We start from the raw sequence: 27,062 nt of genomic DNA, 5'->3' as shown, positions 1-27,062 counted from the left end.
GAATCATGCATGATACTATTAAATAGTAAAACTAATGTTCGAAGTAAATGCCTTTATTGTTACTTATCTAATCACTTAAATAATGACCAAATTTACAATTCAGCAATTGAAACCTTTTTTATGTGATCAAGTAATTATTTCGGAAGTAATTACGTTGGTCTTTATAATTTCTTATTTAATAAAGTGCAACTTTCTTTCGAGCGCAATGGTGAGAAATTAAACGCTTTATAACTCTGTATAGCTTTTAAAAATTGTTATACTGACAGCGAATCATTATGAAATCTAAATAAACTGGAACATTTTGACATAGGATGTAAATAAATGTAAAATTAAATTCCATTATCGTATTTTTAAAAGAATACGAGACAGACTTAATCATGCAGCCGTCTTGGACTTTCGCCTTGATCCGTTTATAATCCCGTGTTTGTTTGTTAAAGAATGCATACTATTTTGATTGTTATTGGTCCGATATCAATATTATTGAATAGTCGGGCAACATCATTTGTAATTTTATGCCTTATACGAGGAATAGACCCCGAGTTACCTTTCACGAAATATCATTATGTATTATCAATATTATTAATCAGTTAATTATGTCACTGAGAAATCATTCGAAAAAATGACAATATTAACAACATATGTTTCTTATAACAATAATGCTTTGATTAATTGTCATTTTGCTACATATGGTGTGCATTTATATGTAAAATGTGTTACACATTTGACGAAATTCATGAAGTAAACAATTGTCCGAATTCGGCATTTTTGTTCGATAAAATACGGGTTAAACTCAAACAACAGTATAATTAGTCATCCAGGGTTGATAAGGAAATTAAACAACAGAAAAAAATGTTCATATATCGATAAAACAATGCAAGAAAACGAACAGTTTTCATACGATATTCCTGTTTCTCATACAGCGGCATTGACCCCGTGACGTCACAGTTCATCTCGCGCCAAATCGGCTTGATTCAAAACTCGTTCAGGTGTGAAATCGGGTTTTCCCCAAATATACCGAAAACTACTTATGCGATCGCTGTAAAATTTTCAGGATGATGTTTTTACACATAGATCTCCATTATATCAAAAATTGACCGGCACTGCAGGTACCCTTTAAGTTGATTTTATCATGCCTATTGTTCCTCAGGTGAGCAATGTGGCCCAAGGGGCTCTTGTTTGTAGTTTCCTTTCATTTTCTTCCTGTTGTTGCATAGTGTTGATTAAGCTATTGTGTATTTTCCTTTAATTTTTTAGAAATTCAGATATTCTGCATATTTTTCAGAAACGGTTTTAAGGTTTTTATCCTTCATAAGGTTAGATAATATGCAATTGCCTATTGCTTTAATCATATTAATACTCCTGTGGAAAAGACTTTTTGCTAGCTCACCTGAGCTCAGTTATGGGTGCAAATGTTCTTTAATCAAAACTAATGTAAAATAATTGATAAAGAGTTTTGAAAACATGCTTAAAATACTTAATCATTTTATGTGAAATTATAAAAATATATCAGACATGATCAGTAAAGTATGAGGATGAGCCATATTGAAATGAACGCAACACAAAATCACTATAACGTTAATTCACTTGAAAAAGTCTTTACACGTAGAGGCCTTTTAGGAAATAAACCAAACGTGCAAAAAGTAAGGGGTGCTAATTATGGGAAGCCCTAATGTTTAATCACTTTGATATGTCACAAATTCTTGATCATCATAGTTGATACACATGAACTTCCACATCATTAATAGCAAATGTATATAGGCATATCAAGTATGCTAAGAAAACACAAGTAACCTGCTAATAAATAATTTTACAGACAATTAAAACCAATAGGTGATAATTTATTTTTAATGACCATTTAAATTTATGAATCATTATTAGATAATGATTTGCATATATTTTATTTGCAATTGCTACACAACTATTACTAGTAAATTAAATACTTTAATAATTAATAGCTTTGAAATCAAACAAAATATTTAAAAAGGTTTCGAATATTTCGATTATGACCTCTGTCCAAGTCTGGTTTAATATTGTTATAAACATACAATTCATTTAAATTGTCAATTGGGGAGATAACTCCCACTTGTATATGATGCTTTTACAGTGGTGGGGACACGTACATGACGAGTTTACTGTGATTGGAAGGCAGTATACCTGTCTCACCTAGCCGATTACCTTTTTGTGTTTATAATGCGTCGAGGCATGGAAAATAATGTGACAAAGATAGTGTCTGACTGTATTTATTCTCCTGAATTATTAGCTAAGAATGGTTCCTTAAATTACTGTATATCCTGTAATTTTTTTAATAATCACTTTTCATTGCAAAATTTTAATGCGCCAAAATTTTATCCGGTATCGTTTGCTATCAGAAACTTTTTGAATCACAAATATGACTGATGCAAATCCAAAAAGATGCACATTTTACCCATTTTCGCAAATTTTGTAACAAATGCGAAAAAAAACCCTCTGTATATACATGACAAACAAGATAACTGACTTTCTCCAGTTCGTGCTTTGAAAATGTATATTAGGCATCAAAGAACTGACAAGCTGGGTCAAATAGATTTATATGTTATATGAAAAACCAGCATAATCCAGCTTCTAAGGATTCTATATGCAAATAGAATGTCAAAACTATTAAGATGGTATATAAAGAAAAAAGTTTTGAGGAAGTTAAAGCACATGGTGTAGAAAGTTTCTCATCATCTTGGGTACTGTTTCAAGAGGCATCCATCCAAGACATTATGGAAGCTGCATCTTGGAAATCAGAGAACATGTTTACATTCTTCTACATGAGAGAAATGTGCAGAAAAGCTTCCTTTTGGAGGAGCTGTGAGGGCATCTGCTAGCTGCAGGTGTGTGGCTCCAGTTCTGAAAAAGTTTGAATGGATGACCTAGAAGCTACAGTGCCACCCATTGAAAAAATTGTATATTTATTGCACACAAAAACGTTTGCTAGTTTTTGACTGATTAACTTTATTTTCACGCAAATTCCGTGAATAATTTAAACTATTAATGATTACTGTGTTACTTTCTTGAGATATTTGATTCACAAGGTGGTAGCTCTTCCCATTTAAAACTACTGTGCAATCATCATTGTTCGTGGGGAACCAATGTTCGTTGCTTTTGTGGATAACCCTTGCCCACAAATTTACATACCAACGAATGTATATACAAGCTGTATATACAAGCATTTGTTTAATACTTATTTGAATAATCCCAAACTTCTACCTACGAAGTTATGTCCCCACAAACCAGGAAAATTTTGGCGGCCCAAGAACATTGACCCCCATGAATAAAAATGATTCCAAAGTATACTCTGATATTATCTTAAAAACAGGTATAATGTTATTTTCTCACCCAAAATTGTTGATACAAATATTATAAAATATGAGAAGTTGTGAATAAATTATAAATCATATCCTATCTTTCCATGACATACAGTGTACAACCTCCGATGAATTAAAGACAAATCTTCGAGAGAAAATCCAGCTACTAGAAGAAGAAGCAAGAAGAGCTTCTGTTAAGTATGTTAAATGTTAAATATGTTAAATGTTAAATATGTCTTATGTTAAATATGTCTTATGTTAAATGTTAAGATGTTTAATATGTCATCTAGACTACTGTAAACATATTATATTTGGCATGTATGATATTTGGCAGAAATAATTAGTTTGTGAACAAGTTGGCCTGGATTTGATTTAGCATATTCCACTACTCTTTATATACAGTCAAAACTGCCGAAGTGGCCACCCCTATTAAGCAGTCACCTGTTGTATGCGTTCATTTTATTTCCTCCCGATGAAAAATCCTATATAATTGCCCTCTAAAGAGCGGTCACCTGTCTAACGCTGTCAGCGGTCATCGTACTTTGATCCGAAACTGTACAGTCGACATGCATTAGGCGGCCATTTTGGCCGGTCACATGATTTACACCCGGGGATTTTAAACATGGCTTCCGAATGTTGGGTAGTAAATGTAAACAATAATTATATGCTCGAGGCGAGAGAAACAAAATTAATCAATGTATTTATAAAACATAATTGGCAGATCAGATACGAATGGGAATCAAGTGAATTGTTTAAACATGTATTAACAATGTTTGTTTTATAAACATGAATGAAATAGGTGTCAAAAATGTCTGCGGCGAGGCAAGAGAAAATTGCTTGATTTAATAATATGAGTTCAGATACGGAGGGTTAAAAACTTGAAAATTGTTGATTTGTATTAAAAGTGTTTGTTTTCTATATATACGGTACTCATGAAAATAGTTAGTGTTATAATTGTGAAAATGTCAGCGACAAGGTTTTACCACGTAATGACTTTATCTAAAATTGCACATTTTTTCGCCTATTTGACACATATATTTCTTATCCATCATGCTATCTATCATAATCAAGTAATTTTCTGCTGATTTGAGAAACTATTTCAAGGTATAGTGGGGCACCTTAAGCGAGTAGGTATTTATTTCCGTGATTCATACGTTTTTCCATCAAATCGTGAGAAGATAAAATTGCAAATGCCGAATTTTTATCATAGTTTCATTTAATTTACATATGTCTGAAAAATAAAAGGGAAATTCTTAAAATCACAAGATGTGCTTCTCGCAAATATACATCGATATGTATTCCTTGTGTTTAATAAGGAACCTACACAATATAGAGACAGATTTTTAAAAATCCTCTGCTCAAAATAAAAGGAGAACCAAACAAACAGGTTTACATTCGAAACTCAGATTGGTTTTTCCAAATAACGTGGCCTGTTTAATAGATCTCTGTCTATTGACCAGCAGTCCAATAGATAACAGTCTATTGACAGGCAGTTCAAAAGAACCGTTTCAATTAATAAAAGATTAATTTAAAAAAACATACATATTTACCGGTTATCTGTAATATAAAATCAAAACCACTTTGATTTAGTAACAACACTCTAGTTACAACATTCATTGTAGAGAGCAGAGATTAACAGAAATGGAATCCAGACAACATTTACTAGTTGCCGAAATTGACAGACTAGGAATGGAAAGAACTGATCTTATTGCCAAGGTAAAATTCTTAAAACAATAGTACTCTACAGCTAACTTAATTTTGTCAATGACAACAATTCACAGGATGAATGACCATCTTTAAGTCCTCCTTAAAGATAGCTTAAAGGTGTTTAAAGGTAGCTTAAAGACGATCTTTAAGCCACCTTTAAGCTACCTTTAAGCTAAATGTATTGCTTAAAGGTGGCTTAAAGAAAGCGTAAAGATGGCTTAAAGGCAGCTTAAAGACTATCTTTAGGCCACCTTTAAGGACAACTTATAGGTCCTTAATGTCCAAACTTCTTTAAGCCACCTTTAAGCCACCTTTAAGCTACCTTTAAGCCACCTTTAAGCCATTAAAAAAAATTTAATTCAATATTGTGCTTAATTTCCAACAAAATATATTAACTTTATGAAAGAAAAGGTATTAAAACGGTTTTTGTTCTAGAAAGAAAAATGAAAAAAAAAAACACCAAAAAAAAACGGCCGCGGTGAGAATCGAACTTAGTTTACTAGCATCACCACACATCCTCTGCGCCACGGCAACTTACATATTTATAAGCGTTTTTATATCCTATATATCAGTGGATATTGAATCACTGTATTGAATGTGTTTACTTGAAAAGATTTTGACAAACCATTCAGTTTGTAACAATCAATTATATCTAATTTATAAATTACATGCATGCATGTATTTAGAATGAAATACGGAACTTGGTCTTCAGTGAACAAAAATATATAATACCTAAATGGAAACCGTTAGGTTCACTATAGTAGGCTTTCTTAGTTAATAAATCTAAACCGAGTAGATATACGTAATTCATCTAATTTATAGCTATAAAAATGTAAGAAAGAAAATGAAATCATTTCTTTTATTAAATGCATTGATACTATTAGAGTATTTGTTCAATTTCCCGCAATTTCCCGGTTTTCATGATCGCGGCGCCGTTCCAATATGTTTAAATATTTACATGTAATTGTATGTACATGATTTATAAACTATCAATTCTATAACAAACAAAATTACCAATTACCGGTGACGTATTTACTGCATGTGGCAATTGCAAATGACTTGTACATACAATTGTATGATGTGCCAGGCCGGGTATATTTGACATATTTACCCTTATACATATATTTAAATAATCAACCCCTATTTATGATCACCGGTACATTAATTAATTAGCCTCAAGATTTTACTCTTACATACATGTATCGTTAATTTGTAGACGTAACATATTTGAAACCCAGAGTTAGGAAATAATACTTTGAAAATGAATTACAAATGTAAATTAACTTTTATTCACTAGACTTATCGTATACTCGTACACACTAAGATTCAACGCCTTTAGAAACCCTGACGTGCACCTGGGCACACGACACACCTGTTGTGTATATCTTGTATATTCTGTGTTAGTTCCAGGGGTTTTCTTAAGTTGGACAAACAATAAACTTTAATTAGATATACACAAACATGCACCTGGGCACACGACACAACTGTTGTGTATATCTTGTATATTCTGTGTTAGTTCCAGGGGTTTTCTTAAGTTGGACAAACAATAGACTCTAATTAGATATACACAAACGAACAAAACTATGTCTAGACAAACAAAGCAGTAATATCCTGCCCGATATAACAAAGGCAGTTGAGATTCTTTTCATCTTTAACATGTATCTAGCAGATCTAGAGTTAGAAATAATGAAAATTGAAAAAAAAATACAAACCTTAAACCGATTAACAAATTAAATCATGCATTTTTGGTTCATTATCTTTATTTTGTTTAATAACCAGATGAACTGAGAGAGAGAGAGAGAGAGAGAGAGAGAGAGAGAGAGAAAGAGAGAGAGAGAGATATTTTTTCACCGATTAATTTATAATAGGAAACAAACATACTTTAATTAGTTTTATGCACATATTAAGATACAGAGACTGCGCTCATCCCTACAATAATTTTGAAACCCCCAAAAAATTATAAAGAATTTTATAATGGCAATCTGTGTCCATCGGAACGGTGCTGATGATAGCGATCTGTGTTTAATGGAGCGACGATTAAAACCGCCTGGAACCCCCCCCCCCTTCCTTGGAAATTATATTATCACTCGGATGACCCCCTCCCATCTCTATAAAAGAGCTTTTGCATTTAATATTATACAAATATTGACTGGGGTTGAGGGCAACATTGATTATATTAGCCCCCGAGGGACGAAATATTGCCCGACGCGAAGCGGAGGGCAATATTTTCGTCCCAAGGGGGCTAATATAATCAATGTTGCCCGAAAACACAGTCAACATTTGTTTTGTTATATGAAGAAACAAACCAAAATTTAAGAAATTAATTGAAAACAGATCGCCGTAATTTTCTCAGCTCAACAAAGAATTCACGAATTCAATTTTGTGCAAAGTTCATTTCCAAAATATCCTCAGCATCAAACGGTCACTTGTGATATTCCGCCGACCGTAAGAATTATCAGACATGTGTTCTACCTGATTTTACTTCACAGTAATTCGCAAATCCTTATATCCGTTATGATAGCAAACCGTTGCATTGCGCGTTCGTTGTTTACTTGCCTTGACTGACTGTCTATTATGACGTCACCTTGTTTTGGAGTCGCGAAGAATTATTTACGTCACCGTTTACGAATCAACAAATCAGAGGCGATTATTTGAAATAGAGGGAATGTTCTCTAGATATTATTCCTAGCCGGTCAATATCTAAAAAATATTGACCGGTCAATATTTTTCGGACGAGCTGATATTACAATTATTGACTATTCGTCTATATAGAGTTATATAGTGAGAATATACTACTGAATATAACAAATGTTTTTATTGTTCAGCTTGATCAGTATTGACTTAAAGGCTACTTAAAGACAGTGTAAAGAGAGCGTAAATGCCACTTAAAGATGCTTAAAGGTGGCTTAAAGGTAGCTTAAAGAAGTTTGGACATTAAGGACCTATAAGCACTTGCTTAAAGGTGACTTAAAGGCGGCTTAAAGGTTGTATAGCCTTTAAGCTCCTTTAAGTCACCTTTAAGCCACCTTTAAGGACTTGCTTAAAGATGGTTTTTCGCCCTGTGATTTATGCCAGCCATTTTATATTCTCCTGCTTGTATAATCAATTAAGGGGCATGGTGTTACTCTTTAATATGTTAAAACCTTTCATCGAGTAAGGGAACTACCTCATCTAGGGTTTATTATAGTGGTTGTCCAATATATCCTGAATCCAATGATTGAAAGTATCCTAAAATCAATCTGGGATATTGTTCCAACTTACCATAGTAGTTATCACTGTCTCAAAGTAGCTCATCTTGCCTATAATCATGCAAATTCTATGATAATTATATCATGCAGTAACACAGTTGTACTACACTATTTATTGCACCAACCATTGAGGTTCACAAAGTGTGTAATAATTTTAACCGGGTTCTATGTCGGAAAATCAAAGTTATTGAAATGATGAAAATGGTGGTCAGGAGGGTGGGTAGGGGCTGCCAAAAGGGTATCTCTTTGTTAGGATAACTCCTACAGTTTTTGTCCCCCGCCGCAACGCAGTGCGGGGACATAGAAATGCCGGGCGTCCGTCTGTGCGTCCGTGTGTCCGTGCGTCCCTGTGTCCGTCCGTCACACTTTTTTGTAAGCGCTCTCATGCCTACAAATTTTGACGGATTTTCATTAAATTTATACCAAATGTATATACCACTATTACCTTGGTCAAGTTCGAAAATCAGCATTGGTCGATACTTTTTGTTGGAGTTATGAGACTTTGACCACAATAATGACTCTGTTTTATCCAAAAATTGACCTTGTAAGCGCTCTCATGCCTACAAATTTTGACGGATTTTCATTAAATTTATACCAAATGTTTATACCACTATTACCTTGGTCAAGTTCGAAAATCAGCATTGGTCGATATGTTTTGTTGGAGTTATGAGACTTTGACCGCAATAATGACTCTGTTTTATCCAAAAATTGACCTTGTAAGCGCTCTCATGCCTACAAATTTTGACGGATTTTCATTAAATTTATACCAAATGTTTATACCACTATTACCTTGGTCAAGTTCGAAAATCAGCATTGGTCGATATGTTTTGTTGGAGTTATGAGACTTTGACCGCAATAATGACTCTGTTTTATCCAAAAATTGACCTTGTAAGCGCTCTCATGCCTACAAATTTTGACGGATTTTCATTAAATTTATACCAAATGTTTATACCACTATTACCTTGATCAAGTTCGAAAATCAGCATTGGTCGATATGTTTTGTTGGAGTTATGGGACTTTGGCCGCAATAATGACTCCGTTTTATCCAAAAATTGACCTTGTAAGCGCTCTCATGCCTACAAATTTTGACGGATTTTCATTAAATTTATACCAAATGTTTATACCACTATTACCTTGGTCAAGTTCGAAAATCAGCATTGATTGATACTTTTTGTTGGAGTTATGAGACTTTGACCGCAATAATGACTCTGTTTTATCCAAAAATTGGCCTTGTAAGTGCTCTCATGCCTACAAATTTTAATAGATTTTCATTAAATTTATACGAAATGTTTATACCACTAATACTTTGGTCAAGTTCGAAAATCAGCATTGGTCGATACTTTTTGTTGGAGTTATTGGACTTTGACCGCAATAATGACTCCGTTTTATCCAAAAATTGGCCTTGTAAGCGCTCTCATGCCTACAAATTTTGACGGATTTTCATTAGATTTATACCAAATGTTTATATCAATAATACTTTGGTCAAGTTCGAAAATCAGCATTGGTCGATCCTTTTTGTTGGAGTTATGGGACTTTGACCACAATAATGACTCCAGTTTATCCGAAAATTGGCCTTGTAAGCGCTCTCATGCCTACAAATTTTGACGGATTTTCATTAAATTTATACCAAATGTTTATACCACTATTACCTTGGCCAAGTTCCTAAATCAGCCTTGGTCGATGGACTCGATACTAGACAGCTTGACCGGCGGGGGACCCAGGAATTCTATTCTTGTCAAGATATGGAGGTTTGGTTTGGAGATCAATTGTGAATATGAGATGTGCATATTACTTAGATCTTGATTTTTTGATAATTTATGTATGCAAAAAATACCAGCTTTTGAACTTTGCATAATACATATAGGGTACCCCTATTGTGCAGATAATTTTTCCTACAGTTTTCAAGGTAGAAAGTTTTTGTTTTGTCAATCAATCAATAAGTATATCAGCGATGTGCATGTTATATGGATTCATTTTTAATAGTAAAGTTTTACAAAAATACAAGCTGTTGATCTTACTTATTTTTTTCCGTAATATTGCATATAGGGCACCCTTATAAGTATGGAAAACTCAAGCTACAGATTTCAGAATAGGATATTTTTAGCTCACCTGAGTCAAAGCATCCTTGAGGGAAGGGGTTTCAAGTTTTTTCAAATAAAGGGCCATGTTTTCTTTAAAAGGGAGATAATTTAGAATTATTAGAATTATTGAAAATTTGATGCATTTTTCAAAATCTTCTTCTCAAAAACCATATGGCCAGAAAAACTGTCACTTATGTGGAAACATCCTCAGGTAGTGTAGATTCAAGTTTGTTTCAAACATGATCCCTGGGGGTAGGGTGGGGCCATAATCAGGACCACATTAGGGGTCAAAATTTTGCATATGAATTAAAAGAAAAAATCTGTAAAAGCTGTAACTTGAAGCATCCTTTGGCTGTCAAAAGTTAATTCTAAGCTTAAAGTAACCCAAGCTCATAGGTTTAGGAAAAATTTGTTTTAAAAAGACAAACAAAACCCCATTTTTAGCTCACTTGAGCTGAAAGCTCAAATGAGCTATTCTGATCACATTTTGTCCGTTGTCCATCTGTCCGTCCATCTGTCTGACCATCTGTCTGTCCGTCTGTAAACTTTCAACATTTTGAACTTCTTCTCTTAAACTGCTTTGCCAATTTCAACCAAATTAAGCACAAATCTTCCTTATGGGAAGGCAAATATGAAAGGTCGATCTTTAATCAAAGCGTAGAAAACCTCGAAAATGTAGAAAAAGGGGGGTGCATTTTTAAAAATCTTCTTCTCAAGAACTTCTGAATCATTTTCATTGTAATTTAGCATAAATAATCTTTATGGAAAGGAAAATATAAATTGCAAAAATCATGAGCTAATTCTTACTCAGATCTGAGTTATTGCGAAAAAAATAATCAAGGAAATGCGTGTTTTGATCAGATTATAACTTTGGGTTCGGTATTCCATACTTCTAAAACGCGACGGTTCTTTGTTTAAAGCAGCCATGTTGAATGATAAACAGGTCGATCTCACAAATGTTGTCCAACAGTTCGCGTGCAAAGGAAATCTTTGAAACATGCCAGATACATTGGTGCCGATTTTGTGAAGTAAATTGAGGTTAAATATTTCAATGCTTTGACAGTTTTCACATTCGACAGTTGTGTTTTCATAATATTTATGCTATGTAACCTGGGGAACTATCGCCTGTATTCTGCAATTTTTACGTATCAAATCACACATAAATCAGACAGTTGACTGTTTACCTGTGCAAATTTAGAAAAATCTGATGTATTAACAAAGTACTAGAATACAATTCATTCTATTGGTAATTCATACATATGATCTTTTGCGTAATGGATTAATGCAATGTGTTTTGTTGAGATGCTCAGAATTTTCTCGAGTTTACTCAGTTTAAACAGAGTTTAATATTGCTGACGGAAATATGTTCTGTGTAATTGTATGCAATTTTTATTTACTAACCATATTTGAGTGTTAAGCTTCAAATATAAGCAAAATACAGTGCTGTGTACACAGATATGAGGCCATCATTTGTTTACATTTTAATGCTGAATAGGAAATACTTATAATTCTTCGATTGCACTGAAATTATGGTTGATCATTAGAAATGTCTGGCTAAAATTTAAATACTTGTACAAAATTTTTTAAAGATGATATTCTGTAACTACTTTCTAGGGCCCCCTCTTTATACGATGAATTATATGAATTCCACATTAATTTTAATAGTTTTTCAGTCACGAGTAAATAAAAACCGACACCGTTAAATCAGTTTCCATAGTTCTGACACATTTTGTTACGGGGGTAAAGGCATTATCGCTATTTCTAAGAAAATATCACAGCGTAAAATCATCCTGGTTCGTAGCCATTTGTTGTTTTGAATAAAGATGAAAAAATGGGTGGGTCTTAGTAAAACACAGTGATATGCCTGTCAATACATTGACTATAATAACTCTTTTACATGTCACGTTACAACACTTTTCATTCAAAGGTATTCATCAATCAAGTGAGTAAGGTTAAAAAGTCAGGGGAGTTTACGCCAGGTAAACAACATTCGTTTATGATGGGGAAGACCAATTAAATTATTGAATGTTTTGAATTGAGCGCATTGAGGCACAATTTTATTCTTCATATCTATAGGAATTTTTTTAATTGAATCTTCTTTCCATATAGTTCATTCCACCAATTGGTGTAATATCGAACAATAAATATTATAATAAACTAGACTTTGACCCATGCGTGCATTGTATATGATATCGGACATTTACGAAAAATATTAAAATGCCTCCCATATACCCGTCATGAAGCAAAAAACTGTAGAATTGCTCAGAAACGATTTTTGAGAAAATTAATGAAGCTGCATTGAAAACAACAGTTAAATTATTCATATCAAATCAATATCTTTCATCTAAAAATTTAATTTATATTAATGGAGAATTCAACACTTTTTCACCAACGTTTTCCACTCGTTTCGAATAGGCCCTTTCACGATAACTGCAGTACTACTCTCTTGCAGGGCAAATTGATATACTTTGTTGAAGTTTTAATTGGTAGATAATTAAATGACATAATTGAAACAATTGACGTTACGTCATCTTTCACAAAAGCAGTCTGGATTGGCTCAAAAATTAATTCAAATACAATTTGCAGTGATACTGGTTTACAATGGACGACAGAACCTTTTACAATTCTCGGAGTAACATATACTGCTAACCTAAAAAACATGGAACAACTGAATTTTGATAATAAACTAAAACTAGTTCAGAAAGAAATTAACCACTGGTTAAAAAGAAATATTTCAACATTGGGAAAAATTACAGTTGTTAAAAGTTTACTTTTATCAAAATTCACACATTTGTTTACCTCTCTTCCAAAACCAAGTAGTCAATGGATACGGCAATTTGAAAAAAACACTGTATAATTTTATTTGGGAAAATAAAATAGACAAAATATCTCGAAAAACATTGCAATTAAATTATGAAAAAGGGGGATGCAGAATGACAAATGTTGAAATATTTTTTAAGTCTCTTAAACTAACATGGATTAGGAGACTTTTAACAACTAACTCAAGCTGGATAAGTATTTTTTCTGAAATAACTGGGTGTCATACTTATAAACTATGTCAGTTTGGACCTGAATATTGTAGACAGAGGACACAAGCCACTCGTAATAATTTTTGGAAAGAAACCTTATTTTATTTATGTGATTTTTTGGAAACTATAGAGACAGATAATATCAATATCATGCTTGAGCCACTATGGTACAATAATAAAGTAAAGATTCAAAATAGATATGTATTTTGTAAGGCTCTTTATGAGAAAGGGTTTCATATTGTTCATGATTTATTTGATACTCAAGGTGAATTCATTAGTTATGAGAGAATCACTAATGAATATCCAGTTAAGATTCCATTTACTACTTATGAAGGTTTGAAACGTGCAATTATTTGTGCTTGGCCAAATGTTAAGCAGTTTTCACATCAAGTAATAATCAAACCATACCAACCTGAATCTATCAAAATACTTTGCTTGTGTAAAAAAGGAGCACGGAATATCTATGATCACTTGATGGTAAAATCTAATCATAAACCTATTTGTGAAAACAAATGGGCCTTCAATTTAAATTTACCTCTAGATTTTAACTGGAAACAGGCTTATTCAAACCCTAGATCTGCCACAAAAGATTCAGGACTGATATGGTTTAACTGTAGAATTATCCACAGAATATTAGGTACTAACAAAATACTACACATGTGTAAAATTAAAAATTCCCCACTATGTTCAATATGTTTTTTAGAACCAGAAACAATTACACATCTCTTCTTTTACTGTCCATCTATTTTTCGGATATGGTTATTAATGTCTGATTGGATTTTTAGAAAGTCTGGTGAAAGAATTGTATTTGATGCCAAAACTGTTATTTTTGGTGTTCCAGAAAAGAAATACTTAGCTATAAACCTAATTATCATGTTAGTTAAGAGACATATCTTTAGTCAATCCAGAAAATCTGCTAATATTGCATTTGAGAATATTGTGAAATATTTACAAAATTACTATTCTTTAGAGAAACTAATGTTGGAAAATAGATTTTACCAAAAGAAATGGTCATGATGGGTATGCCTCTTTGACGTGGCATAATGTGTAGTAAGACCCTATCATTATTGTATTATTATTTTTATATTTACTTTCCCAATCTGTGTGGGAGTGGTGTGGTGTGAATGATGGTATAGATGTATTTGTATTGAAAATGAATAAAAAAAAAAAAAAAAAAAAAAAAAAAAATCTTTCACAAAACTATGTCATTTTACCTGCAGAAGATCAATACCGCAGTTACCGTGAAGGGGTCTATTTACACACCATGTTGACATTCGAAACTCTCGGGATTTTTCATATTAAATGCACTGAGTTGGAGTTATCTCCCGTATTTCCTTTGATGAACAGAATATATGAAAAATTTTCAATGAAAATTTACATATATTTGTAATATTGTTTTTGACTTTATCCATGCAAATGTGATATTGTGGAAACAAATACTAAAGAGCCTCCCATGATTTAGTGTGAATGTAATGCGCATTCGCAAGATTGTAAAATCCAAATAATCCAGATGATTTCCGGATTTTTGAAGGAATTTTTGTTGATTTTTATTTAGCGAAGTTTGATTGAGAAAAAATAAAAACAAATTGGTAATCTGCAAGTACCAATGATGTTTAAAATGTATACAACAAGAGACAGTACTCTTTTGATTTCTCGGTATTAAAGCTAGTAAAAAATTTGAGTATTATTTTAATATAGTAGTATAGATATTTAAACAATTGTATAAGATCTTCTTTAGACTGCAATGATGAATATGTAACTGACTAATTACCCTGTAACTAAAGATGAGAGAGAGAGAATAAACATTAGAATATTCAGGTGAAAAAATTTGAACTTTTTTTATACAGATTATAATAAACTACAATGTCCAGTTATTTTGTGTATGACTCCATAAAGGCCCTTTCACAATTGGCGCACAAGCACTTTACAACACCTTGCGAATGGAATTTTTTAGATTCGCACGAGATCTCTCATACATAGCAGGAGCTCTCGCATACCTTGCATGAGGTTTCGCATTTGTTGCATGCGTTTTAGTGCTCGCATATAGTCTCCTCAAAATAGTGAACATGCACACTAATCAGACGCTACCGAATGTGATCCAAATCATTGCAATGCAGCGCACAAACAATAGTAGGAACATTTTACAACATTTTGTGTACTCGCAAGAGTGATGCATGATTTTTAAAGGTTGTAAAATGAATCACTGCTATATATGCGTGTGTTTTGCGACCATGAGACTTTTGCTCAAAATGTCTCATGTAATCATGCAACGTTTACAATCATTGCACGACTTATCAGCCTCAATATACCATGCTTTGCCACTAGTATATACCCTGTATAAGCATCTCTGTTTCAGATCACAATTGACTACATACATTTATTGCATGATGGCAGGCACGTAGCATCAGGGGGGGCCAGGGGGGGGGGCCTGGCCCCCCCACTTTTTCTTGCAGCAACAAATTTTTTAAAATTTACATATAAAAAATTGAATTATCATGGTGTTGGCCCCCCCACTTTTTCGGGTGTATGTAAAAAATTGATATGAAAATAAGGAAATGAGGAGTGAAATTGAAGTTATATTACTACGCCAGCCCCCCCCCCCCCCCCCCCCCCGGATTAGGATTTTTTGGAAAAGTTTAAATTTCCCTTTTTTTTTTTTTCTTTTTTTTTTGCTTGTCAAGATTTTTTGGATGAGTCTGGCCCCCCCACTTTCAAAAACGATGCTACGTGCCTGGATGGTGAGGGAAATATGAAGATTACTGCAGGAAAAATCATACTTCGCCATATGAACATAAATGCAATAAACATTTTATTATATCGAACAACATATGATAAAATAAAATATGTTGATTTCTAAAAATTGTCTGACTTTGCAATAGCAATAACGTCGTGATTGTTTGATTTCCTATGTAACTGTCTCACTTTTCTTTTTTAATTTCGAATCATAGATAGTTGAGTTGCTTTTGTGATATAGAGAGAATCATAGTGATTGAATATTTTTGATTTAATCATATTTCTTTACGTCGTATGCTATTCTCGGCTTTTTCATTCCTATGAAATCGCCCTGTCATGTGACTTTCTAGACCAATCAGATATATTAGAATAATCATATTGAAGTATATAATAAATGCTGCTACATCTCTGTATCTTCTTGGGTGGCATGTTCTCTCGCTTTTCACTATGTCTACTGAAGAGCATTGGAAATGGGCGGTATTAATTATACCCCCTCTGAAACGCACGAGTATTCGTACCATGGAATGCATGTCCAATTGCATTAATCATCCGATCACCTGGTTTCTCCCACGATCGTATCGCATTATCTTTCAACAGTCGCTTTCATTGTACAACAGTCGCATATAGACGCAAGATATATCGCAAGATTTAATGCGTTTACATCGCACCACGCTCGCTTAGATCGTGCAAATTTCATACGAATACTCTTTCAAATGCGATTATTTCAGCAACAGTTAACGATTCATATCTAATTTTTTGGTCACACAATCGACGTAAATATTTTGTCGCTTCTGATTGTGCACCAATTGTGAAAGGGGCTTTAAGCTTATTTTATAATGGCGATTGTTGCTCAGTGAGCGATGTGGCCCATGGGCCTCTTGTTTAGTTGGGACACCCGAATGATCTGTTTCTTTTTACCATAATTATTTGTAGAATGTTGAATTCATCATTCCAATTTATCTTAAAGTTTGATTTCATGATTTACTTTTAGATTGACGCTGGAGAAGGAACAGAAACAGTAATTAACCAGTTAAAGCATGAAAAGGTAAAACCTTTACAAATGCTCTTTTCTTTTATTGACAAATCCAGAAAAATACTGAGAAGTAAAATATGCCTGTATTTTGCCTGTATCATGTAGCTTAATGAGTGACTTATGCACTGATTAAGGTGACCAGGCCTAATTTGTTCTGCCCAAGATTTATTTAATGAAAATTTATTACATTATTGTCCCCCGCCGCAACACAGAGCGGGGACATAGAAATGTCGGGCAATTTATACCAAATGTTTATACCACTATTACCTTGGTCAAGTTCGAAAATCAGCATTGGTCGATACTTTTTGTTGGAGTTTTGGGACTTTGACCACAATAATGACTCCGTTTTATCCAAAAATTGACCTTGTAAGCGCTCTCATGCCTACAAATTTTGACGGATTTTCATTAAATTTATACCAAATGTTTATACCACTAATACTTTGGTCAAGTTCGAAAACCAGCATTGGTAGATACTTTTTAGCTCACCTGAGCTGAAAGCTCAAGTGAGCTATTCTGATCACTTTTTGTCCGTCGTCCGTCCGTCCGTCCGTCTGTCCGTCCGTCCGTCTGTCCGTCCGTCCGTCTGTCCGTCTGTCTGTCCGTCTGTAAACTTTTCACATTTTGAACTTCTTCTCTAAAACCACTGCGCCAAATTGAACCAATTTTGGCTCAAAGCATTCTTATGGAAAGATGAATATAAATTGCAGAAATGAAAGAAAAATATTCATTGAGAGCGGAGAAAACCTCGAAACTGTAAAAAAGGGGGGGTGCATTTTAAAAAATCTTCTTCTCAAGAACTACTGATTGAAATTCAATGTAATTTAGCATGAATCATCCTTATGGGAAGAAAAATTTAAATTGCAAAAATGAAATGGTAATTCGGTTCCAAATTTGAGTTATAAACGAAAACGATAACGAAAAAACATACAGGGGGTTTAATCGGTTTGTTAGTTCGGGTTCGTTATTCCAGATTCACATTCCATCTCGAAAACGAGGTTCTTTGTTCCAAGCGGCCATTTTCGACGCATTCTGGCAAAAGTTTGAAAAGATTGATTTGTTTGTTGTGGAAAAGTTCACGCGCAAAGGTAATGTTTGAAACTTGCAAGGTATATTGGTGCCGATCATTGTGTGAAGTAAATTGAGGTTGAATATTTAAATGCGTTGACATTTTCATTCGTGAGGCGACGGTGGTTTTTAGTTTGTTTATTTTCATTGTGCTTTTGAACTTGGGAAACCATCGCATGTATTTTGGAATTTTTTCCTATTAAAACAAACATAAACTTCGGTAATTCAGGCAGCTGATTGTTTACCTGCGTAAAATGAGCAAAATCTGTTATATCAACAACATGTGAAAAGACGATTCATGCAATTGGTAAATCGGTATAATATCTGGGCAGTGGTGGATATATGCAATGTGTTACGTGAATATGCTAAGCATTTTCTAAAGTCTATTCAGTCTAAGCAGACATCGTTTTCGGTGAAGGGATATACGTTATTATATAGGTGTATGTATGATTTAAAAAATAAATTGTGCTCCGTCTTTGTTATTGTGCATTTTCTCTGTTTTTATTGTTTACAATTTTCTATTTACTATCAATAATTGAATCTCAAGTCTCAAGTTATTAGCAAGATATAGAGCTTTGCTCATAATTCTTTGATTGTACATAGAGCTTAGGCCATGTTTTTGTTTGTTTACATTTTAAATACTGAATAGTAAAAACTAAGTTTAAAAATCTTAAGTTGAATTCATTAAACTCATGTAAACTAAAAACATGACTCAAACCACAGGCACCTGACGTTATACATTTTTCTCATAATAAAAATAAATACTCTTTATCTAATAATGTGCAAGGTAGACCGTACCCATCGCCACCATTTTTATTTCAAACTGTCATATCAGCTGGAAGTTCGGCTTGACTCATCTGGATAATAATTTTGCAATCTTCTTCGTCTCCCGATCGGTCATCCAACATCTAAGCTTACAACTAATTTAACCAAAACGGTGCGTTACAGCTGTCATTAATAACAATCACCCCTCAATCTGCATCTACTGCCTCGTATATACGATAAATGTCTAAAGGGTGGGCGGAAGTTGACAACTGTATGTAAATGAGATTTCCCTCCACTGTGTTTTGTTTCAATATTTCAAAATATAACTTGTATGTTGATGGAATTTCAAAATTAACGCCTTTTGAAAATTCACTAGATGTATCGATGCTATATTTGAAAGGGATCACCAAAAAGATGCTGCCATTTTGTCAACTTCCGTCCACTGTTTAGCCTTTTGTCACAAATCTAAGGCAGTAGATGCAGATTGAAGGGCGATTTTTATTAATGACAGGTGTAATATAACGTCAGGTGCCTGTAACTCAAACCTATCAAAATTGTGGGCTCTGTATTATAAACAGGGTTTTCCAACGGAAAAATTCGGTTATTAAAATGGTGAAGCGGGCAGGTGGGCAAGCGGCTGCCAAAAGGGTACCCTCATTGTACGGATAACTCCTCCTACAGTTGTCAAGATAGGAAGTTGTTCTTTTGCAGATCAATTGTACATATATTAGAGGTGTGCATATTGCTAGGATTTTGATTACTGATAATTTATCAAAAAAATAACAGCTTTTGAACTTAGTCATTTTTTGGCAAAATATTGCATTTAGGGTACCCTCATTGTACGGATAAGTCCTCCAACAGTTTTTAAGATAGGAAGTTGTTCTTTTGCAGATCAATTGTACATATATCAGAGGTGTGCATATTGGTAGGATTCTGATTTCTGATTATTTATATGAAAAAAAATACCAGCTTTTGAACTTAGTCTTTTTTGGCAAAATATTGCATATAGGGTACTCCATTTCACTGGAACGGGTTGACATGGATTATGGATACAGTTCACATAAAAGAAAACCTGGTTTGCTGTCACACGACATTGACAGCTTTTCACTTGTTCTTATGATTCTATGACTGATGGTGAAATTTTGGTTGATCATTAGAAATGTCTTGCCAAGCATTAAATACTTGTAATGTGCAGAAAAATAACACAGATGATATGTTACAGATAAATACTGTTTAGGGCCCTTCTAACCCAAAGAATTATCTGAAATCTACAACAATTTTGACAGTAATTTCTGATTTTCAGTTTTGAATTAACCGTTCGCCCAACCACCTGAGAATGAGATGCATAACTTTTGGCACGGGCGAACAAATTTGTTAGTACGAGCACCCGACTGGACGTGGATATTTTTTGAGCCATTTGTTTATAATACCGGGATCGGGGTTTAAAATTTTTTAAACTAATTCTTGTCACTCTATCGCTTTCCTTTTATGGTCAATTAACAAATAAACAGTCAATAAAAGCATTTAATTCACGTACACAATGCATGACTTGTAATCATGATGGCGAAGTAGAGTCCCCATTTATGCTCGGAATAATATAGGGTAATCTCGTCGAGGCTGAAACATTTTGATGCTGGTACGTCTCTTCCGAATCACAGACTAGTGCGACATAGTGGTTTTGTAAAATTTGCCCCAACTTTGGCTGGTTGTTACGAAAGAAATACGCTGAATTACATCGACCGCCTGCTTCAACTTTTTACTTCGAACATTGTTCAATTCCCTATCAACATAAAATGTTGGTTTAATGGTTCAAATCTTATTTTAAGTTTTGTTCCTATAGAAATTCAGCTGCACATGTGGTTTTTCCATTATGAAGTGTTTCATATTAATGCGATAATTGTTTATTGTTATATGTTACAATGCTAAATGAGACTTCATTAAAACATGCCTGAAATGGCCAGTATTTGAGCAGCGGCACACATAAAAATAAAGAAGACTTGAAATTATGAAAACTGTTCTATTTTAGGAACTTGCATATTCATATCTATCTTTCAGTAAAATATCGTCCATTTTTGGCAATTAATGTACCTAGTTCTTTCACAACATTTAGTTTTAAAAAAATATGTTTGAATTTTTGGAAAGCTATATGATATGAACTTGTTTATTTTTCAATTCATATCCACATGCATTACACCTTCAAAAATGCTTTAGAGTTCCAGTTAAGGTCATATATACTCTTATAGATTCTGAACAGATGTATTTCAAAAATTTCGCTGAGATTAGAGGAGGAAAACAGAACGACAAGTTTATGATGGAACAAAATCTGAGCAGATTTTTGAATGGTTTACATGCAAATAAAAAAAAAAACAAATGTCAATTTTTTTCTCCAAGCTGGTTAAAATTTAACAGAGTTGACAACTTGTACTAGCTGTCAGCCCCGAGTGTCTAGTTAATTTTTTGACGAGTTTGAAACACTGGTAATTTGCAAAAAAAATATAAACGATGTCTTTTGAACAGTTTCTTTAGTTCTGACACATTTTAATTATGATATCTAAAGTATCATTGTTCTTAAGAAAATATTGCAATGGAAAATCATCTTAGTTTGTAGCCATTTGTTTTTTGTTTTTTTAATAAAGATGAAAATAATTGGTGGTCCTAAGTACATTAGAGTAATTACTAACATGCTTGTCAATACATTATAGAGCTCTTTAACATATCATGTGACAATATTTTTCCCACTCCAGTGTATTTATCGATCAAGTGAGTTAGGTTACAAAAAGTCACAGAAGTTCATGCCAGGTAAACAACAATCATTTATATTGGTTGGGACCATTTGAATTATTGGCAATATGTGAGGTTGATTAGATCTTAACTTTGGGGTCATCCCCACCCCCAAGAAATAAGAAATGACCAAATATCTTGAAAATGGTTGAGGTCCTTACCCCTAAACTTTATATTTTCTTGTTTTTTGCGTCAAGAGGCATCAAATGGCATGCAAGTCATGGGCCCCGGGATAGTCCTGACCCCCCTCAAACAGGAAGTGCCCAAATATCTTGAAAATAGTTGAGATCACCTATCCTAAACCACATGTATTCTTGATCCTTATGTTTATTGGCAGCAAATGGTATGCAGGTCATGGGCCGCGGGGTAGGTCCTGACTTATCCTTTAAAAGGAAGTGCTCCAGTATCTTAAAAACTGTTAAGATCCCCACCCCTGAATCATATATATATTCTTGTTCCTTGTGTTATGGGGCAACAAATGTTATGTAGGTCATTGGCCTTGGGGGTGGTCATGACTCTCTTTGAACAGGAAGTGCCCAAATATCTTTAAAACTGTAAAGATCCCTACCCCTAAACCAAATATATTCTTGATCCTTGTGTTAAGGGGCATTAAATAGTATGTAGGTCATGGGCCAGGGGTTAGTCCTGACCCCCCTGGAACAGGAAGTTCCCAAATATTTTTAAAATGATTGAGATTCCCACCCCTAAACCATATATATTCTTGATCCTTGTGTTAAGGGGCATCAAATGGTCTATGTAGGTCATGGGCCAGGGGCAGTCCAGACCCCCCCTCAAACAGTATGTGTCCAAATATGTTGAAAAGGGTTGAGAACCCCAACCCTTAACCATGTATATTCTTGTTCCTTAGGTCATGTCGGTTCACCTGATAAACAGTAAATGACCCCTCATGAACCTCATAAATTTTCACAAAAAGAAATATTCAAGTATTAACTCTTTTTGTCTCTAAAGTTTGACCCATGTTGGTCATCCCTACCCCCAATAATAGCCTTGTTCGTTTAGGAGACTTTATAACCCCTCAAATTATAATTACATCTGGTATAATTTATTTTCACAGTCAAACCCTTTACTATAAAATGGTCTTTGCATGACATTTCATGATCTTTATATATAAGGGTATTTTTTGTAGATGCCACGGCGGAAGTATTGGAGGATGAACAGGAAAGAGTTACAGACTGACATGACTGAGGAGACTGGCTTGTTAAAAACAGTAAAACAATTTCTGACCTGGACTTGACTGAGGAGACTGGCCTCGTTAAAAACAGTAAAACAATTTCTGACATTAAAATGACTGAGGAGACTGGCCTCGTGAAAAACAGTAAAACCAATGTTGACCCTGAGGAGCCTGGCCTCAGGTTAAAAAAAAAACAGGAAAATAAAAAAAACTTGTCAAATGAATTTGGACACTGAACTGGAAATGAATTTGCACAATGAACTTGAAATGAATTTGCACAATGAACTTGAAATGAATTTGCTCAATGAACTTTGTGAAATTAATTTGTGTCAAAAGTCTGCTGAAATGAATTTGCAAAACAATGTGCAAAAAAATCTTACAAACAATGACTCTCTGACTAAAACTATTCAAAATCATTTGCAACCTCGTGAAGATAACCTGGTTTATCAAAGGAAATTAGTTTTTGGGTCATTTCATCAAGGAGATACAAGATTTTCATCATTTTCAAGGGGCAGTCAATGTACTTGCAATGCACTTACTATGTTGATCAAATGTTATGAAGGATTCTCATTCACAACTGAATTTTTAGATAGCACTTTAATAGCAGGAGACCAGGTGTATACAACAGTGGTCAAAAGTTTAATGCAAAAACAAATCTTTCATAACAAACTTCTCAACTTTGATGAATTACCAAGTAACTTAACTTTGGGAGAAAATCATCATGTCATTCACAAATTTGATACCATTTGGGGATTAGTTGTCTCAGGAGATCAAAATAGCCCTGTGAAATCATTGCATCAAGCATTAGATGAGGCATTCCAGATTTCTAGATATTTGCTAATTATGATAGGAGCAATTTGTTCGGGTGTATACAAAATGTCAAACACTGAATATTATTTCTTCGATTCTCATTCACATGACAATGACGGCATGTCTGCATGTGAGGGCAAATCTGTGTTGGTAATGAACAAGGGTCTTGATGATTTGGTGACATATTTGTACAACATGTACAACAGCATGCATATTGATTTTTCTATGCAGTTTGAAATCTTACCAATCTCAATTAGCACTTTGCATCACAGTTTTCCAGAGAGAGACCCATTGCAGAAAAAATTCTACAAAATGGATGATACCCCATCTATTACAAATGGTGAGAAGCAATGCAGAAAACGCTATATGAGAGAATACATGTCAAGAAAGAGAAAGAATGCACAATTTAAAACTGAAGAAAGATGCAAAGATGCTCTTGCCAAAAAATTGAAACGACAAAATCCTGAAGTGTTAGAGAATGAAAGGAAAAAGAACAAAACTGGAAGAAAATTGAAACGGCAATGTATTAATGTTCAGGTGAAGGAAAGAGAGATGGACAAAATTGCAAGAAAATTGAAAAGACAATGTATTGATATTAAAGAAAAGGAAAGAGAGATGGACAAAATTGCAAGAAAAGTTAAAAGACAAAATCCTGAAGCGTTAGAGAAAGAAAGAACACAAAATACAGCTGGAAGAAAATTGAAGCGACAATGTATTGATGTTCAAGACAAGGAAAGAGAGATGGACAAAATTGCAAGGAAACTGAAAAGACAAAATCCTCAAGTGTTAAAAAAGGAAAGAACACAAAATACAGCTGGAAGAAAATTGAAACGACAGTGTATCGATGTTAAAGAAAAGGAAAGAACACTAAATACAGCTGGAAGAAAATTTAAAAGACAATGTATCGATGTTAAAGAAAAGGAAAGAATACAAAATACAGCTGGAAGAAAATTGAAACGACAGTGTATTGATGTTCAAGACGAGGAAAGAGAGATGGACAAAATTGCAAGGAAACTGAAAAGACAAAATCCTCAAGTGTTAAAAAAGGAAAGAACACAAAATACAGCTGGAAGAAAATTGAAACGACAGTGTATCGATGTTAAAGAAAAGGAAAGAACACAAAATACAGCTGTAAGAAAATTGAAACGACAGTGTATCAATGTTAAAGAAAAGGAAAGAACACAAAATACAACTGGAAGAAAATTGAAACGACAAAACATTAATGTAAGAAATAAGGAGAATGAACGAGAGACAAAAGCCAGAAAATTGAAGAGAAAGAACCCAATTGTCCTTGAGCAAGAAAGATTGAAAAAGCAAGCTAAACGAAGTATCATTTCATATCATGAAAATGAAAAATTTCATAATAGGGAACAGAAACAGAAAAAGAGAACAGATGTTGAATACTGTAACAAAGTAAATGAACGTCAAAGACAGCTTAGGTTTGGAGCAGGTATAGATGACTGTATCAAAAATTTTCATGAACAGATTAGGCATGGTCCCATTTTTGTATGTTCTTGTTGTCAGCAAACGTGGTTTAAAGATAGTGTATTAAAAGTGGAGAACACAAAACTGGATGAAAGAATTAAAAACAAATACTTGACTAGTACTCTTTCTGTTCAAGATAAGGAGTGGATTTGCAATACTTGCTATTCATCGTTAAAAGAAAACAAAACTCCAAAGTTGTCTGTTTTTAATGGTATGACATGGCCACAAAAACCAATGGAATTAGATTTGTTCCCTTTAGAGGAAAGGCTTGTGTCTTTGAGAATTCCTTTCATGCAAATTAGAGAGTTACCAAGAGGTGGACAATATTCTGCCAGAGGAAATGTTGTGAATGTCCCAGTTGATATTCAGCCTACAATAAATAGCTTACCTAGAAAATTAGATGAAAATGTCACAATTCCCGTAAAATTGAAGAAAAAATTATCGTATCAAAAATGCGATTATCATGAAAATGTACGACCAGCAAAAGTACTGATAGCACTGCATTGGCTTATGAACCATAGTGAATTCTACAAGAACGCAAATATCAATGTTGATGACAACTGGTTTCAAGAAGTCACAACCTCGGCAAACGAAATTGTGCAAGAATTGGTTCAGACACAGTCAAGAAGGGACCAAAATACTGATTGTCTGGAGTCTGATAACGATGAATTTTGTGAAGTAGATGGAATTGGTAGAGATGGAAATTGTGATACGTTGCTAGATGATGCATCACGAGACATGAATCAGGTTTACACATTTGCCCCTGGTGAAGGACAACGTCCACTAAGCTTATATCAAGATCAGGCTGCTGAATATTTATCATTTCCTACAATCTTTTGTGGAAGGAAAAGATTAAATGATGAAGAAAGAGAACTGCGTGTTTCATATGCAGACATAGCTAAGTGGGAATTGAGAAGTTTTGATAGACGTGCAGCACAGTCTGTTCCAAACTTGTTTTTTAAGTTGAAAAAAATACAAATGAAGCAAGTTACTGACAAATGCAATTTAGCTTTGAGGAAATGTAAAACTAAGGGGAAAACATTCACAGCAACCGATGTGCAAAATCCTACACATGTCGATAGTCTTGTTAGACACAATGAGGGTTATTTTATCTTTAGACAGTTACGAAATTCACCTGCATATCTTGAAACTCGGAAAAAAGATGTATTTGCCATGATCAGACAGTTAGGTTTACCAACATGGTTCATGTCTCTGTCTGCTGCTGATACAAGATGGACTGATCTAATCAGAGCACTGGGCATTTTAAACAATGTAAAAGAATATACAGATGAAGAAATTGACAATATGTCATGGTTTCAAAAATCAAAAATGGTACAGAAAGATCCAATTACATGCACCAGATATTTTGACCATAGGTTTCGGGTGTTCCTGAATTCTGTTTTGAAAAGTGACCATCATCCAATCGGCAAAGTGAAAGACTATTTTTATAGAATTGAATTTCAACAGAGAGGATCACCCCATGTCCATATGGTTGTCTGGATTGAAAATGCCCCAAAATATCAAGAAAATGAAGAAAAAGAGATTTTGGATTTTGTAGATAATTACTTGAAATGTGAAAAGAATGAAGGTGATGACTTGACAGAATTACAAGTACATAAACATTCTCAAACATGCAAAAAGGGAGGAAAAGATGTATGCAGATTTGGCTTTCCACTACCTCCTTTAGAAGATTCTATGATTCTAGAACCTTTAGACGCTGATGTTGACAAGTACAGGAAAATGTACGATAAAATTCAGAAAAAGTTGAATGATATGTCGAAAAATGACTGTGATTTATCATACA

At 33.9% G+C, this 27,062-nt stretch overlaps 1 protein-coding gene across 2 annotated transcripts in view; it reads left to right on the top strand.

The window, feature by feature from the left end:
- Window positions 1-27,062, top strand: part of LOC128159380 (early endosome antigen 1-like) — a 132,663-nt gene that overhangs the window by 25,947 nt on the left and 79,654 nt on the right. For both annotated transcript variants that reach the window (XM_052822442.1, XM_052822440.1), the window contains exons 14-16: window positions 3,445-3,527; window positions 4,952-5,045; window positions 17,119-17,172. In XM_052822442.1, the coding sequence (XP_052678402.1) occupies window positions 3,445-3,527; window positions 4,952-5,045; window positions 17,119-17,172 (231 nt within the window). The remainder of the gene's footprint in view (window positions 1-3,444; window positions 3,528-4,951; window positions 5,046-17,118; window positions 17,173-27,062) is intronic.

The sequence above is a fragment of the Crassostrea angulata genome, chromosome 8 (genome assembly GCF_025612915.1).
Source record: "Crassostrea angulata isolate pt1a10 chromosome 8, ASM2561291v2, whole genome shotgun sequence".
NCBI classification, from domain to species: domain Eukaryota; kingdom Metazoa; phylum Mollusca; class Bivalvia; order Ostreida; family Ostreidae; genus Magallana; species Magallana angulata.
This window is presented reverse-complemented; position numbering and strand designations above follow the sequence as displayed.